General features: G+C 45.1%; 1 protein-coding gene across 2 annotated transcripts in view; it reads right to left on the bottom strand.

Annotated features, from left to right (window-relative positions):
• Positions 1-17,723, bottom strand: part of QSER1 (glutamine and serine rich 1) — a 92,742-nt gene that overhangs the window by 24,588 nt on the left and 50,431 nt on the right. Inside the window, exon 4 of one of the 2 annotated variants that reach the window (XM_088470440.1) lies at positions 11,954-15,547. In XM_088470440.1, the coding sequence (XP_088326566.1) occupies positions 11,954-15,547 (3,594 nt within the window). The remainder of the gene's footprint in view (positions 1-11,953; positions 15,548-17,723) is intronic. The other variant, XM_088470441.1, reaches the window with a different exon arrangement.

The following is a 17,723-nucleotide window of genomic DNA, read 5'->3' as shown; positions in this document are numbered from 1 at the left end:
TTTTTTTGGAGGAGCAGGGCCTTGTTCGGATCCGAAGAAGGGCATGTGCAAAAGAGTTTTTGGAGTAGCCTTCTTAGAAAAGAGATGGCATACCCGTCAGAGACCACTTCTTGTACCCAAGCGTCTGTGGTAGTCAGATGCCAGTGCTGCCTCCTACTCTGGTGGCCCAGGTCTGCTTAGACTTGGAGGCCGAGTGTCGAGAAAAGGAATGAAAGGACCGGATCCGAGGTTTGGGTGTGGATGCTGAAGGTAGAATTGCAGTTTTTTTTTTTTATTAATTCTTTATTTTCAAAGCACAAGACATACTTTTGCAGCAAAAAAGAATCAATACAAAACACAGTATTGTACATGAAAAAGCACAATAATACAGCTCCATACTTAGACATACAAAAACCAGAAACCAAAACTAAAATAATTTAGTAAAGTCTAAAGTATAGCGTACTTCACTATAAAATAATCAGAAAAATAAGGAAAAGAAAAAAGATGGGGAAGAAAAATAATAGAGAGGGAAAGATAGAGAGGGGGAGGGCAAATATACACTGGATGTACCGAACTCTAAACCAGAACACCAGAAATATTTAGAAATTAAGGTTGTGGAATGAGGGCTGCATATGAGGCTGAGGATTTAAAATCAATCCAGCTGGACCACATAGCAATAAACTCAGAATGTTTCTCAGGGGCTGAGTAAAGGACATCATCCATGGTCATGTAAAAGTCAAGGCGTTGACAACAATCCCACACTGTCGGAGGGATCCGAGAGCGCCAGCGAACTGGGAGTACCGCCCTAGCAGCATTATTAATATGTCGAAGAAGGGACTTTTTATAAAGAGAAATCGGGTCGGATGTATGGGAGAGCAGCCAGAAGTCCGGACCAGATGATACAGAATAACCTAATATCTCCGAAGCCAAGGCTATTATCCCTACCCAAAAGGGGACAATTAGTGAACAATCCCACCAGATGTGCATCATCGTACCTGTTTCCCCAAAACATCTCCAGCAGAGAGGGGACACCGTGGGATAGCATTTATGGAGAATGACCGGACAGCGGTACCATCTTGTCATTACCTTACACTGCGTTTCCAAAATCTCCAAACTATTGGAACACATACTAGTAACTTGGAACACTTTATCCCAATTAATATGTATGTCTTTTTTAATAAAGTCTCTATCCCAGGCCTTTACAAAAAGAGGGTCATCTTCAAACATGTTATATAATAAAATCTTGTATATACCCGAAATTATGTGTGTGGGAGACTGCCGTTGCGAACACACAGATTCAAAGGGTGTCATATCTCTAGCAAATACTGAAGGGCCCCCAAGAGAAGAGGCAAAATGTCTAATCTGAATGTATGCCCAGAAACTTTGGTTTGTAAGAGAAGTATTGTTACAAAAATCTGAAAAAGTTATATATTGACCTTTGGACACAAGGTGGCCTGCCCTAGAAATCCCTGCATCAGACCATGTGGAGGAAAACCGTCCTGAGGTCCCGGGAGGGAAAAGGGGATTATAAAGGATAGGAGTAAGGGGAGATATTACTGAAGAAATCCCAGATATAACACGCAATTTTTTCCATATTTCCAATGTAGGGCCGACTATTGGGTGTGAGGAACAAGCAATTTTAGAGCACCACGGCAAAGTGCTCAAGTGAAGATTGGATGATTCCGCCTCCAGTTCCACCCATTGCTTACCCACTGTGCCTCGAGTCCAGTCCAGAACTCTACCGAGCATAATGGCCTGATGGTATGTGGATATCATTGGCAATTGTTGGCCTCCCCTGCATTTCCGCCTAAAAAGCACTTCATGTTTAAATCTGGGCTTTCTACCCCCCCAGACAAATTTTCGGATGAGGGTATGTGCTTCCGACAAGAAGCCAGAGGGTAAGGCAATTGGTGTAGTCTGCAGTAGATATAAGAGGCGCGGTAAAATATTCATTTTGATGATATTTAGACGGCCCAGCCACGAAAACCCCTGCATACCCCACCGATCCAATTCTTTACGAATGGAGCTAAGCAACGGTGTATGGTTAAGGGCAAACAGGTCACATATACGTCTAGGGATACAGATGCCTAAGTACTTAAGAGAAGAAGCCTGCCATTTAAAGGGGAAGGAGGCACTAAGTGCAGACACTGTCTTAACCGAAGCGGTGATATTTAAGGCAACAGATTTACTATAATTAATCTTAAAATTAGAGAGATCCCCAAAACGCTGGAATTCTCTCATTAAGTTAGGGAGAGAGATAACCGGATTAGTTAATATCGCTAGCAGGTCATCCGCAAAGAGGGCAAGGCCATAGTCTTGTGAACCCACTTTAAGGCCAGTTATATTAGGGTTTGCTCTAATTGCCCTCGCCAGGGCTTCCATGCACAGTACAAAAACCAAGGGAGAGAGCGGACAGCCCTGACGAGTACCATTCGATATATGGACTGGAGTCGACAAAATCCCATTTACTCGTATCTGGGCCGAAGGGGCCCTATATAGAGCCAGGATTTTTGAAAGGAAGACTTCACCCAAACCTAAGCGCTGCAACACCCCTGTCATGAAGCCCCAATCCACCCGGTCGAATGCCTTTTCAGCATCAGTGGAGAGGAGCATCATGGGAATGTCAGAGGAGACTGCATGGTGTATCAGGTCAAGGACCTTGGTGGTATTGTCTTTCGCCTCTCTACCTGGGACAAACCCCACCTGGTCCGAGTGGATGATAGACGGAAGAAGAGGCTTAAGCCGATTGGCTATAAGCTTCGCATAAAGCTTAACGTCTACATTTAGAAGAGATATTGGACGATAACTCGCCGGTAATGATGGATCCTTGCCCTCCTTAGGGACGACCGTAATGTGTGCTGCAAGCGATTGACCGGAAAAAGGGGTATGCGCTGAAACAGCATTACAGGCCCTTAACAAAAGCGGCAAGAGAATGTCTTGATACGCCTTGTAGTAAGACAGCGTGAAGCCATCAGGTCCGGGACTCTTACCAGAAGGGGAGGACTTAATAGCAGCAGATAATTCGTCTTCTGTAAAAGGGGAATCCAGAGCCTTTGTCACCGCCTCGGGGAGAGTAGGGAAAGCTATTTCTTCTAGATACCTCTGAATCTGCGATACCCGAGCTGTATGATCTAAATTCACATTATCCGGACCTAGGTTATATAGGGTAGAGTAGAAAGACTGAAAGACTGCTGCAATATCTTTGTCTGTATGACAAAGTTTGCCCGTATGATCCTTGATACATTGGAGATAAGTCAGGGATCTCTGAGCTCTAAGAGCCCTAGCCAACATTTTGCCTGGTTTGTTCCCCCAACGATAGTACTTATGACGACATCTTCGAAACCCTCTCCTAGCCCCTTCATATAGTAAATTGTTAAGAGCATCTCTAGCCTTTTGAAGTTCTACAAATATATCAGAGGCCATAGTATTTTTATGGGTAAGTTCGAGCATCCGGATTTTGGATAACAAAGCATCCCTGCTTTCAGTTTTCTTTTTTTTAAGATAGGACCCTAACTGAATACATTTACCTCTGACCACACATTTGTGAGCTTCCCAGATTGAGACGGGTGAAACATCATCCGTGAGATTATGAGAAATGTACTCTCTCAGGGTTTCCCCAATTTGATCCTTACAGTATGAATCACGAAGGAATTGTTCATTGAGCTTCCAGTGCCACTGGCGCAGGGGGGATCGCGAAGGTACAAAGTTAGAGATATTGGGGCGTGGTCAGAACCGGAAATCTGCCCAATAGTGGCATCTGCAAGAAGGTCTAAGTGGGAATGGTCTACACAAATATAGTCAATGCGGGAATAAGAATTATGTGGGGAAGAATAAAAGGTGTAATCCCTCTCTGCTGGGTGTAAGAGTCTCCAGGTATCTACCAATTGGAAATCATGCAATGTCAGTCTAAATTTCTTAGTCTCTTTAATAGAGGTACGCAGAGAACCAGAAGTGGTATCAAGAGAAGGCTCCAAGGCCCAATCCCAATTAAAATCTCCATCAACCACTCGGATGCCCTCCAACTGGTCCTCTATCGATTCTAACGACTTCCGTAGAAAGCCAGACTGACCCCTGTTGGGTACATATAAATTTACCAGGGAATATTTTTGGTTGGCTATGGTAACCTTAACTAATAAACCCCTACCATCTCCAATACGCACAACTGAGATATCAGAAAGCACTAGATGTTTAGAAAACAAGATGGCCACCCCTCTAGCCTTGGCTTCGGAGAAATCATTAAAGTACCCCACTGGAAAAAAACGAGAACGTAAAGACGGGGCCACACCTTTCTTAAAATGCGTCTCCTGGAGAAAAGCTATATCTACCTTATCCATTTGCAACGTATGTAAAAGACTGGATCGTTTCTCCGGTATATTAAGACCCTTTACATTGTTAGAAAAAATAGATAACTTAGCCATATTTAAAGTGTGTGGGTGAGTGTCTTGAATGTTGGGTACCTAAATCAAATACCTGCATACAGATAGTGTCCATCAGCAAAACAATAACGAGGGAGAAAGAGACACAGAAGGGAAGGAAGGAAAAAAGGAAATGAGGAAAAAACAAGAAAAACACAGAACAAATCATAAAAAACAAAGGGCATGGTAGCAATCTCAATTCAAAACTGAAAATGAAAATAGCATAAAAATGAAACTCCTTAATAAAGGCCATGAAAGCCCCTAAGGGGTCCATGGACATTGTATACACAACGGAGTAGGGGGAAATAGGAGGGTAATAATGAACATGACACCCCAAATAGGTCCAAACAAACCCAAAAACAAATGGGACCTATCTAAATTAATAGAAAAACAAATAGTCGCCTAGAACAATAAAATATGTAAGAACAATAGAAAGACATTTAGCTAGTAGATTAGAGATAGCCATGAAAAAGATCAAGCTAAACAGAAGAACTGCAACTGCTCAAGGCCTATTGGGACCTATGTAAACAAATAACAGGATCTCAAATAAATGTACATATAACAGCAACTAGCATCCTATAATGTATAGGAAAACAGCATATATCAACGAGAAGTCCACAAAAAGGCAATAAGTACACAAAGGGAGATTACGGATAATCATAACTTTCCTGATCAAGTAGTTTCCTCGCTCTCAGCTGCAGGATCTCTTCCTGGTCTACGTCTGGAACCTCGAGATTGCTGCCAGGTCTCCCTACGAGATGACAAGGGAACACTGGTATCCAATAAATCAAGCCAGTTAGGGACCGAAACAGCAGGCAGACCAAGAGAAGAACAGAATTGGGGCAGTTCAGCAGGTTCTCGAAGAATATGAAGCTTCCCCTCATGCAGCACTTGTATACTTAGCGGAAAGCCCCAGCGGAATTTAATGTCCCGCTTGTGTAATTCCTCTGTGAGTGGGCGGAGGAGGCGCCTCTGTTGAAGTGTTGACCACGAGAGGTCCTGGAAAATCTGTACTGAACATCCATTGAAGTCGATCTCTTTAGTTTGTCTGGCTTCTCGTAGAATTTGCTCCTTCACCGTATAGTAGTGCAGTCGACATATAATGTCTCTGGGTTTTTCAGAGGGCATACCCTTAGGGCGCAAAGCCCTATGAGCTCGGTCATATCCGGGTCAACATGCAGAAGTTCATTAAATATTTTAGTGAGAGCATCTTCAATTCCCGACTGGGTAATATCTTCGGGGACCCCACGGATCCGCAAATTGTTACGTCTACCCCTGTTGTCAACATCATCCAATCTACGCTGCATTTCCAACAATATACGAGAGTGGCGAGACGCAAAACGTTGCAGTCGCCAAGCTGGGTATCGACAGAATCCACGTGATCTTCCAACGAAACCACTCTCTCTGCTACGTGAGTGAGGTCCGAACGGATGGAGGAGATGTGAGTCTGGACTGTTTCCTGAATTCTTTGTTCCAATAATTGTAGATCCTGTTGAATATCCTGTCGAGTCGGCAAGGACCGTATATGTTGCAGAATCTCCCCAATATCGGACGAATTAACAGGAACAAGTGGAGTAAGATGGGGTGAATGAGACTGCGGGGTAGAGCCTCCATCAGAGCTCCCTGAAGCCATATGTGGAGAGGTAGGACCTGGAGGAGTACCAGTCGCTGATGTGGAAACGCCAAATAGAGTATGGAACGCAGTGTTAGGTGGAGGTTTAACTGGAGTGGCAGCAGGGCGTTTAGCAATACTGCGTCTCCCCATGAGGGAACATATCAGAGCAAACTGACGTAGTAAGGAAAAGATGGATAACTAGGCATAGCAGAAAATGGGTGTCATATTACACTTTCCCCTCAGTGCCTTACATTTATATCATGGCTAAGGCTGTCAGGACATGCATTTGAAGGCTTAGTGTCCACTGAGTGCAGGGAGGACACAGATCTTACACAGAAGAAAGCTCCTCCAAGGAAAGATAATAGTGTCTTATTTGCCTTATCCCTGTAAGAGGCAGGCCAGTAACATCAGGAGCCTGTATAGGGCAAAGCAGGCTGGTCAGAGACACAGGCAGGACAGTAGGACAGCCTGGTCAACCCTCAGATGCACTCCCCCTCCACTCCTTGTCTTATCCAGAGACCGCTATGGGAGAAGGGAGGCCTCAAGATGGCCGCCTCCCGCGATTCTTGGCAACAAGCGCAGACGCCTCCACCGGGGCCCAGGAGGGTATGTGGAGTCCCACCTGGGGTCCTGGTACGGCTGAGCAGGCCTGCAGAGCGGTAAGAAGTCGCGGCGATGAGGAGCGTCCGCCGCGGAGCACAGGCCCGGGAAGCGGCGGCAGAGTCCAAAATTTAGCCCGCGGCTTCTGGAAGTAAGGTAGGCCGCGGGGTCTCCGGAGCCACAATTCCGCCCACGGAGCTCGGACGGGAGGAGAGCAGACCCACAAGGGACCAGGTAGGGGCAGAGGACCCTCAGAATCAACGGGGTCTGTATGTTAGAGGGACTGTCCCGGGAGCAGTGCAGGGACACGTCCGATCTGCCTGACAGCTAGGCCACGCCCCAGAATTGCAGTTTTTGATGCTGCCAAAGTAGCTACAAGCTTATCCAAGTCAGGGCCAAACAGGATCTCCCCAGTGTAGGATAGAGACTCTGTCTAAGGCCTTCTTCGAGTCAGTAGCCGCCTTCATTAAACAAAGCAAAAGATTACGGCGGATAGCCACTGAAGTAGCCGGGGCTTTGGAGGCCAGGAGACTAGTATCCAAAGCCGCTTCTCCTAAATAGGAGGCCGCATCCCTGATGTTAGCTATATAGGACATCTGTTCTTGTGTTCTTGGGAGGCCTCTAAGAAGAATGATTCCTCTAGAGCATCTGCCCAGCCTTCAATGGCCTTAGCCACCAAAGACATGGCCAAAGCTGGATGAGCAATAGCTCCTATAAGAGAATACACACATTTTAGGCCAGCCTCAATCTTCCTATCCGTTGGGTCCTTCAGTGAGGAAGCTGTAGAAATAGGTCAAATAGAGCTTTTATGCAAATGTGAGACATGGGAATCTACTGCAGGGGGAGCTTCCCATTTGGCACATTGAGCTGCCGGAATAGGATAAAAGGAGATCAGGCGCTTTTGGGGCTGAAACTTTTCACCAGGAGTATTCAAAGCTGCTGTCATGTGTTCTGAAAGCTGATCTGAGTGAGGAAACTCTGCCAAAACCACCTTTTGTTTTTTAAATAGCGGGTGTTTTGGTTTGGGGGCGTGCTCATCATCTGTTACCTGGAGGACAGATTTGACAGCTCGCACTAAAGCCGATATATTGATTCTAGACTGGAGTTCTTCCTCCCCCGAGGGAGACTCAGTATTAGAAAGATCAGCATCATCTGCCTCTTCAGATGAAAGTTCAGAATCTGAGTACACTATGAAGAGAACACAGGAAGCTTAGGAGTTTACTAAGCTAACCTTACAACATATTTTGAAAGGCTGTAGAAGTAGCCACCAGACTCTGTACTGAAGAGGAGACCAGATCTATCCACAGAGGGGGCATAGGAAGTACCTGTATTGCTTGTAGCTGTTGTGGCTACCCAAGGAGAATCAATGCCGGGACTGTTAGGTGGTCCACAATATTAGTCAGCACCTGACACAAGGAGGCCCAGGGGCACTCTTGGGCAGGGGCTGGAGGGACTGACAGGCCAGGTGAAGTATAACATTGCACAAAGTCAGTACTGAATTAAATCCTCCTCAAATAAACCTGCTGTACAGGCTCTGCATGATAGTAGTATAGGTGCAGCCGCTTGCTTGTTACTCTTGCTAGACATAGCTGCAGAGTAGTATAGCACACAGTATGGCACTGAGCAATGTACAACCACCAAGTATGTGACAATAATCACCAAACCCAAGTAGGCATGCACTATAGTGTTTCTACTAATGGTTTAGATAAACTGCAGATCACAGCTCAGCTATGGCCCAGAGTAGAGTGCAACTGCACAGTATGTGACAATCTTCACAAATACACATACATGTTAAGTGCAGTAGGTTTTGACACTTATACACCGGCATATGGGGCAATAAAAGAAAAACAGGGAAAGATATAAGCTGACAGTATATGGAAAACAGACAGAGCGCGCTAGCATAAGTCACATACAATGCAGAAATAATATGGCTGCAAAGGGAACTACATTCAACAACAGTAGCTCTGAGCAAAGAGACCGCGGTGGAATGCGCCTAGAGCTGGGGAAGGGGCCGTTGAAAGGGAATGGCTGACCTCCCCATGCCGATTTTTAAGCCCCGGGGTACTGGATTCCCAGTCCAGATGGAGTCTCTGTTGGTCTAGTGAATCCCCCAGCCAGTTCAGGTCGTTCACACTCAGCACCTCTGGTCTGTCCCCTGAGACAAGACTGCTAAACAGCCTTACCTGTCCCCTGAAGTCCGCGTTGCAGTCTGGGGTCCTCCCGTGGGGCCGGCTAGCAAAGTTCCCAGGAGCCCCTGCCTGAAAGTACTGAGCCGTGGCTGGAGTTGCGGTCACGGAGGGGTGATTGTGCGACAGCACAGACGTCCTAAGAACAGTCTGTTGCTGTGCGCTCAGTGTAAGAATAATAAATCATAAAAAGAAAGCTTTGGGCTGCATAGGCAGCCCACTGTCTAAAAATAAAAGTGACTGACTCCTGGCGATCACCAGCAAAACTGAATTGACCCAGGCTTAGGGGTGGGGTATAGAGGTAAGGACCGAAGCATTCTGGGAGCTAAAAAGCTTGACTGTCTGGTGTTCGGTCGTTAACCACTACCTACACACCCCATGGTATTCCTGTGGATCCCTATGGACCCTGAAGAAGAAAAATGCACTTTTCAATTACACCGTGAAGGCAGCCTATCAATTCACTAGGAACTTTGTGGCGTCAGCGATGTAGTCAGTTCTCGGTAAGGTTTATGCTTTCAAAATATATAGGAGCAGATTCAAGTGGCCTCAAAGTAGATGGGAGACTTTTTGCTATTTTATTAGAAATCTGCATTATGCTAACATGCGCATGAATTGGCGTTAACATGGGTATCACACAGGGTGCGCACTTCAGAGTTAATGTGTAACATTGCCGTGATGCCCAAGACTTGCCATTGCTAACTTAAACGCGTGGGCTTCATGAGCCGCTTGATAAAAATATCTGCCGAAATGAGTGAGCTTACACACGGTCAGATTTGAACGATTTTACCAAAGTTTTGAACGATTTTTGACTGCATTAAAATGAATGGAATCGTCCAAGTCTGACTGCAAACACATCAGATGTCAGATATCGTTATCTGACAAACGGGAACGCGTATCGTTCATCGTCCATCGTCCAGGCATGTCAGATATGTCAGATTTTCCTTCAGATATGAACGACTGAACGATTTTTAAATCGTTATCTTTCAGATCTGAAGGAAAAATCTGACCGTGTTTATTAATGTAACCCGCCATCACACAGTAATGAACCCGCAGGCAATTGAATCTGCCCCATATAGTACATACTCATGACATCCTCCCACATATGGCTGCCTTCACTATATTAAGGGAATGGGTACGGCAACCTCACCAGAGCTGCATGTAGACACTACTTCTGCCAATTTCAAATCTTTGCTCTAGACATCCATAGTACATTATGCCTCAACAGAGACGAAGGAATCATAAAAAGGTCACAATGTTCTTACTTTTATTTACAGCATCTCTCTAGGAAACAATAACTAGATGAGTCAGCTAAGGTTACATGATAAAAGTAGTCATCGGGCGTTCGGTTAATTGAGCTCATTCAGACCCTCTAGCTCGATGAAAACGCTCAATGTGTATGCAAATCCAGCGCACGCCCAGCAAGGCAGGCGATCGCACGGCAAGGCATTAGCATGCCCACTATGTCTTGGCGTGCAATCACTGTGTGTATGCAGACGCCCACCAGCCATTCATAAGACGCCCACTTGCACACGTCATCTCCTGGAAGTGCATGAAAACACTGGTACATCGAGCACCATCGGATGCAATCGCAGCGCTTGAGGTTGACCATACCCTGCCGCAAGCACTGCGATCACTTCAGTGTGTATTTCAACCAGGTGACATGTACTATGACGCTGTCTATTAATTATACACGCCTCTGGAACGGCGTTGAGACACTCAGGCACGCCTGTGTTCGCACCTCCACTCCACCGTTACTAGTGGCCAGCCCGTCACCAACCACAAACGGCCTCTCCTGTCACTCATTAAGCTGGGCTGTCTATGTTGGGCGAGCGACTGCTTCCCGATCTCTCGCAGTGGTTTGCGCACACGCATTGTGATGCGTACGCATGCGCAGAAAGCGACAATCGGACAGCTACGAGCGTTCGCATCATATCAAGCGGATCTGAATCAGCTCCAATGTTCTCAAACCAACCAGGTTATAAAGGCTTCTTTTTTCTTCATTACAAAGGAATCGGTATAAAATACCGCCGGCCGCATTCCCGGCAGCGGCAGCCTGACATATGGACAGATCCCGGCAGCCTGACAGCGCTGGAAATCCCGATCGTCCTCAGATAAGTACATACTAACCTAACCCCCCTAACCCTAACCCTCCTTAGGGGAGCCTAACCCTAACCTACCCCCCCAAGTGCCTAACCCTAAACCCCCCTTCCCCACTGCCTAAACCTAAGTCCCCCAGGGGGGGTGCCCAACCCTAACCCTCCCCCTAGCCTAACCCTAACCCTCCCCCTAGCCTAACCCTAACCCTCCCGAGGGGGTGCCTAACCCTAAGTCCCCCCCCGTGTGCCCTAAACCTAACCCTCCCCCCCCGCATCCCTTCGATCGGGATGCCGGGCGCCTGTCTCCCGGCGTCAGGAAAATGACAGGCGTCTAGATATAGGCGCCGGTCATTTAACCCACGCCGGGATAAAGCAGTTGGGAAGCCGGCTGTCGGGATCACGTCAGCCGGTTTCCAGATAGCATCCCCATTTAAAAAGGGGATGAAAGTTATATTGCAACATTCAGAATCTGGCGAGTCAAATTCTAGGAGCTTACATCACACCTTAAAAGGCAGATTCTATTGGCTGGCATATTGCCCAAAGTGCGGTTGCGCACACTTCCGGGAATTACGGTACGTAAAACATTGCTTATTTTTGCTCACATCTCTATGGAGGCATAAGAGCAAATAAGTGATAAAACACAAGGTCCCGACTGACCCCCACTGTTAATTAATGTTCTTCCTTGTGTTAAATATAGCAATTAGCTGTTATAAGAGGCAGGTGGTACAAATTATCTATTCAGCAGTAAAGGCCCCCATACATCAGCAATTGATTGCAGCAATCGTGCAATCGATTGTGTATAAAAATCTTTCCCTTTTTCAATCGATTGTGGCAATTCTGCAATCGATTGAAAAAGGGAAAGACTTTTATACACAATCGATTGCAAATTGCACGATTGGTGCAATCAATTGCTGATGTATGGGGGCCTTAAGAGTTAGGTCTCTCTAAAGCAGCCATTATTATTTGGGGTTATGTATCCAACTTGCAAATCAATAACTGGCTGGTAATTAGATGATCAGACATTTAATTCACAATATATCTAAGCAGTAGATATGAACTCACCGGCCTTATTCCTTTTTTCTCCATTCTCATCCAAAGCAGACAATGCTGTGGAGATACTCTTCTGCAGATCATTGTTTCCTCCAACAGAATCATCATCATCAGACGAGAAAGAGGGCAGTGCCTCCAGGTTCTTCTTAAACTCATCCTCAGGCTTTTTAGGAGAACTACCAACCTCAGATCCTGCAGACTGTATCTGAGAAAGTGGACCTGGGCATGGGGACTTCACTACCGGGGTACATGGCCTTCTGATTCGATTGGGAACACGCACAGCAGGAGTTGAAAATTGCTGCTTTGGTCCAGTCTTTAGGAAGTCTAAGAAAGACGCGATGAAGCCAGTCTTTACTTCTGGCTGCTTCTCCTCCACTTCTTTTATCTTTTGCCTCATCCGTTCCTGGTGCTGGTAGGTATCATAATACCCTTCAGAAACATGAGAGGAATATTGCATGCCCACATCTGGGCCTTTCGGCAAAGGACGCTTCATTTGTGCATTCCGCTTTGTTTGTTTGGGGTTTGCATTTTCATCTTCTGCAAAATGTTTCATTGGCATCTTCTCTTTAGCCTTGCTCTTTTGGAACCCATCTTGTGCCAGATCTTGGCAGTCTTCATCCAATTGGCCACTGGAGCTGCCCCCTGCTTGAGGATCAGTTTGCAACATATGCTGGCCTTGAACGTGACCAGCAACTGATGAGTTCTCACCTCTGCCCATGATAAAGTCTCCTTCAGATGCCGCACTCTCCTCGCTGAGGCTCTTAGCACTGGCCAAAAACTCTGAATCTCGGCCATCTTCGCACACCTCATTTCCGTCCCTAGAATCCTGTTGCTTATTGATTTCAGAATTCTTCTCGTGGTCGTCTTGGCTGGTGCCTAGCACCGGAGAACCCATGCCAATTGGCAAATCTTGCTCTAAAGGTTGTATGCGATTTTGATCAAGACTGACATTTTTGGAATGAGTCGTGGATACGGTAGAAAGGTTTATTGCTGTTTGGCCACCATTTAAAGAAAGGGTATTTATATTATGCTGCTGTTGCTTTGCAGGTGTGAAGTTTGCGGACATATTTCTCATATTCAGGGACTGAAAACGGGATTTGGAGTCCTCAGTCTTTATAGATAAATTATCCCCGCTAGAAGACTTGGCAAACTCTTGAGCTGCTGTAGCTGCTAATATGTCATCAACATGAGACAAAAAGTTCCTTTCATCACTGAGCAACATGGTCTCTGAAAAACACATCGGGTTCAGAGCGTCAAACTGATTCTTTGAGTCCAGCCGAGCTCTCTGGACAAAATCTTTAGAATGCATGTGTGGCGGTAAATGCTTTCCATCTGAGGTGTCCATTTTGATTACATCAGAGCCTTGAGAGTGAAGCGACTGCTGAGGCTGACCCCCATTGCTCTGGATAATGTGTCCATCCATTTGAAGGAACTGGTGCGCTACATGCTGTGGGCTCTGAATCCGCTGCATTGACGTGGGTGGCTTTGCTTGCGCTAAGTTGGACTGTAAAATAGACTGCTTAAAGATCTCCAAATCTGAATCTAGAAGTACCTGTGTGCCCGATAGTTGCAGATGCTGAGGGTGCCTCAATACAGCTTGGAGCTGTGGGGACGTGCTTGGCTGCTCAGGAGGCTTTGCTTCGTGGACCTTGTGCAACATGTTATGCTGACTCAAGTCTTTAGCACTTACTTGTGTAGACTGTATCAAGTCCGTTGACTTTTTAGCATCGTGGCCCGTTGCATGGTTTATGTGGCCTACATGCTGTGACATGTGTCCCACAGGGCTCATCATTCGCTCATCTTTTTTAGGTCCTTGAAGGCTGAGAACTTGGTCTTCCATGCGAGAATTGCTCTTGATAACACTTTGAGAATAACGGTCATCAGCTTTTGAAACACTGTATGCCGTCTCTTGCGTACTTATTTCCCCATCATTCAGTCCTTGGGTAGATGACTCAATATTAGTTTGCTGCTGTAACGCCTGCAAATCCTGAATCTGAAATTTCTCCTCTTGTTTTACAGGTGCATACAGATTGGTTTCAGATTTCCTTTTCACATAAGATTTGGAGTCTGCAGATGTTCGACTGTTCTGCAATGATTGCGAGTGAGGTGGTGACGAGAATGAGGACGATGGAACGGTTGGCAAAAACTTTTGTGATTGAGGCGAAGTGGAGTCTTGCGAATTTTGGGATGAATGCATAGAAATGTAGTTCTGTGTGGGACTCGAGGCAGGCATAGTCTGTCCGCGAGAGGAAGCAGAAAACGGAAGAGATGGAGATGCTAGTGGTAGGTTCTGTCCTGAATTATAACTCTCTGAAGGACTTACTGGTGACATCACCTGTGATTGAGATGAATAGCTAACTTGTGATTGACTGACCGGAGTTAAGCCCTGAGTGTTACTGGAAGAATAACTTTGCGTCTGGTTAGCTGAAGACAAGTCTCGAGTCTGACCAGAGTAGTTATCGCTTGAAACTGAAGACAGCGTAAGCGGCTGATCTGATGAGTAACTTAGCGTTTGGCTGCCGGAGGTTATGGTTTGTGATTGGCTGGAGAACGCGGTCAGTGGTTTGTACAGTGGAGGCAGCTTTTCAGATTTGATTGTTGAAAAGACTTGAGATTGACTAGCAGACGGCAAGTTTGGGGACTGCGTTGAAACATAGTTGGGGGATTGACTTACAGGCAGAAGGCTACTTAGCTGTGCTGAGGAGAAGGCTTGTGCTTGGCTTGAAATGACAGAACTCTGGTTCTGAGAAGACTTCGTATAACTTTGGGTCTGCCCAGGGGAAGCTACGCTCTGAGATTTGGGTGTCTTTGATGACCTTGGTGGTGCCTTTGTAGGGCAATTTTTTGTTTTTGTAGAAGAGGGAGGATAGCCAGGGGATGGTATGACAGATGGGTAAGATTGAGACAACTCTACAGAAACTTGGGGAGTTTTCTGCACTGGTCCACCATTGCTCACCTGAGTAAGAGCTCCCAGAGGAGCACATAACAAAGAAGACTGTCTGGATGAGTCCTGCAAAGCAGCCCCACTTGCAGTTGCCAAATAATTCGGTAAGGAATGCTGAGTACCAGATATCTGTGCCTGTACAGACTGCGTACTAGAAGGCCTCTGATGGTGTTTTATAACACTACATTCCCTCTGAAGTGCTCTTTCAATGGAGGCGGTAGAACCAGTGAAAACCGATGTACTATATGGCTGAGCGGTCTGCTGGGTCCCACCAAGTGCAGATGGCAACAAACTGAACTGGGGCTGCAAGAGATGTGGTGCAGATTCCTGGGCAGACCGATATGTTGAAGACTGTGGTATGCTGGTACTGAGCACCGCGCTGCCAAGACGCTCAAATGTCAAGGTTGGAGCCTGTGAAGTCTTGATCTGCAGTAAAGGGTCGTGGGGAGAAATCAGACCATTGGTTGAAGCACTGAAAGCTCCATCTTGCAAGGTTAACGACGGGGCTGTGGCAAAGTTTCTAGAGCTGAATGTATTTGGGTGCTGATAGGCTGAGAGAGCAGATGTTGGAAATGTCCCAGAAGTTTGCAGTGCTCCGGTAACAAACAGTTCTGTAGCTGTCGAGGAATGCATGCCTGGAAACAACGAAACAGAGTCAAAATCTGAGGAAAGATGAAACGGGAAGAAAAAAAAAAAGACCTAATTAAATACCTTTCCGACAGATCACAGTTTAAAAATCAGAAAATGTTTTAACATTGATTGAACACAGTATTGGTGCACACTAGATAACGGAATAAGCCAAAATTAAAAATGTTAAAAAGTGGAAAAACACAAAACCATATATGATCACTGATAAAACGTAGAAGGTGAATTGTCAGGACATTATTCAGAAGCTGGGTCATTCCACATCAACTGATGTTCAACTCTTTTACCAAAGTTTTCCCTGGCGTACACATTTTTTGCTAGGTATACATCATAATCCAGTACCATCTTTTAACTCTGCATCACTCATTATTATTAATTGAACATCCTAATGAGTGATATCCAAAGTATACTACCTTATAAACAGTATGAATATGTTCTAATGTTGCAAAACAAACAAATTACTAAAAATATAAGACCCCATTGAGATAGCAACGTTAAAAATCTGGTACTGACAATTCCATGTTGTTGAAATGTTAATTTCCTTAAACCTAGTCATGTCAACTGAAAGAATATTAATCTCTCAACTAAATGCTGTGGTTTTCTTTTTCGATCGGAATTCATGAATCTAGGGGGTAAATTTACTAAAGTGAGTTTTTAGAAGTGAGTTTTAAAAGTGATGTTGCCCATAGAAACCAATCTGATTCTACTTCACATTTAACTAGCACCTTCTAGAAGTTAAAAGCTAGAATCTGATTGGTTGCTATGGGCAACATCACTTTTAAAACTCACTTCTAAAAACTCTCACTTTAGTAAATTTACCCCTAGGTGTGAGAAAATTACCGCTGTGAACTCCCCTGAGCAAAACATTATTTCCATTTGCAAACTCTTACAGATTGCAAATATATCTTTTTAGGGGACATATATTTGTTTTTGCATGCGGCTGGTTTTCAGCGTTCCCATCTGAGCTATTCAATGGTTTCTGAAGACGGGCGCTAATGCATGATTTATGCTCGCAGCCTCCTGTGGTGGCGAGCTGAAATTGGTAAAAAGTCTCTTTTGGGTGCGCCAAGCAGGACTTTAGATGGGTTTAGCCACTTTACACGTCTAAAACCTGGTCTACTTGGGCTCGACATGCGCAAAAAAACGGAAACAATTGGCTTTAGCCCCTTCAGTTTCGGCACGCAAAAACTACTGAATTTCCCCCTTTAAATTTAGATTTGATTCCCTCTTGAAATGGGTGCAGAGAATAAAGAGTAAATAGTAAGGCAGTTTCCATTGGATCACTTGACACCTAGTAATCCAGCTGCTTAATGCATGCTGTCATAATTCTGTAACAGCTCCCACATCCCTGGCTTTTCTTGAGGGTCTTCAAATTATGTAGTATAACACCGGAAAAAAAAGTTGCTTGTTCAACACTCTGAAATGTCTGCTATAAATGAATGCAAAAACAGTTTGCAGCTTCTTAATGGTTTGTGCAGGAACTCGCACATAAGTTGTACAAGCAGCATTGGCTTCACCGATAGATATACTACATAAACAGAACTAGATAGATATTTCCATTCAAGTTTCATTGCTCCTGGTTTATACAGTACCAACCACTTTCACTGATGTTGTTCTATCAGCTACTAGTAAGCAAAGGTAGAGATATCAGAAAAGACACCAATCAGTATCAATTATCCACAGACATCTTTCCCGTTGCTATAAATGTGTCTCATGCCGTATACAACTAAATTACCCCCTTAGACTACAAATCACCAAATTGACTGAAAATGTTTTTAAATATTTAAGTGGTGAAAGTACTGCAGGAGCCTCCCACTCACAGATGTTTGCACCATCTTCCATTATAATACAACTGATCTGACATGGAGCCATAGACCTTCTCTAACCTGAATCTGGAGAACCACGGGTGCACTGGTACCAGCATGGAAACCCTGCATACTAGTTAGGTGAAAGTTAGGCAGGTATTTTTGTCCCAAGAACTGCTTTAAATGCTTGCAAAGTTTTGTAACGGCCATACTGTATTCTGCTACACAAGTATTTAATGTAATAGAAAACAATAAAAAATATGGGTGCACGAGGGGTGTTGAAATATATGCAAAGCTGTGGGCCTGCCTAATGAGGGGAGTTTTTATAGAACAATTAATAGAAGCTAGGGTAAAGACTTGCTCTTCAAGGGATGAAATTCCAGAATAC

This window comes from Taudactylus pleione, unplaced genomic scaffold (assembly GCF_031769625.1).
Source record: "Taudactylus pleione unplaced genomic scaffold, aTauple2 ptg000100l, whole genome shotgun sequence".
NCBI lineage: Eukaryota > Metazoa > Chordata > Amphibia > Anura > Myobatrachidae > Taudactylus > Taudactylus pleione.
This window is presented reverse-complemented; position numbering and strand designations above follow the sequence as displayed.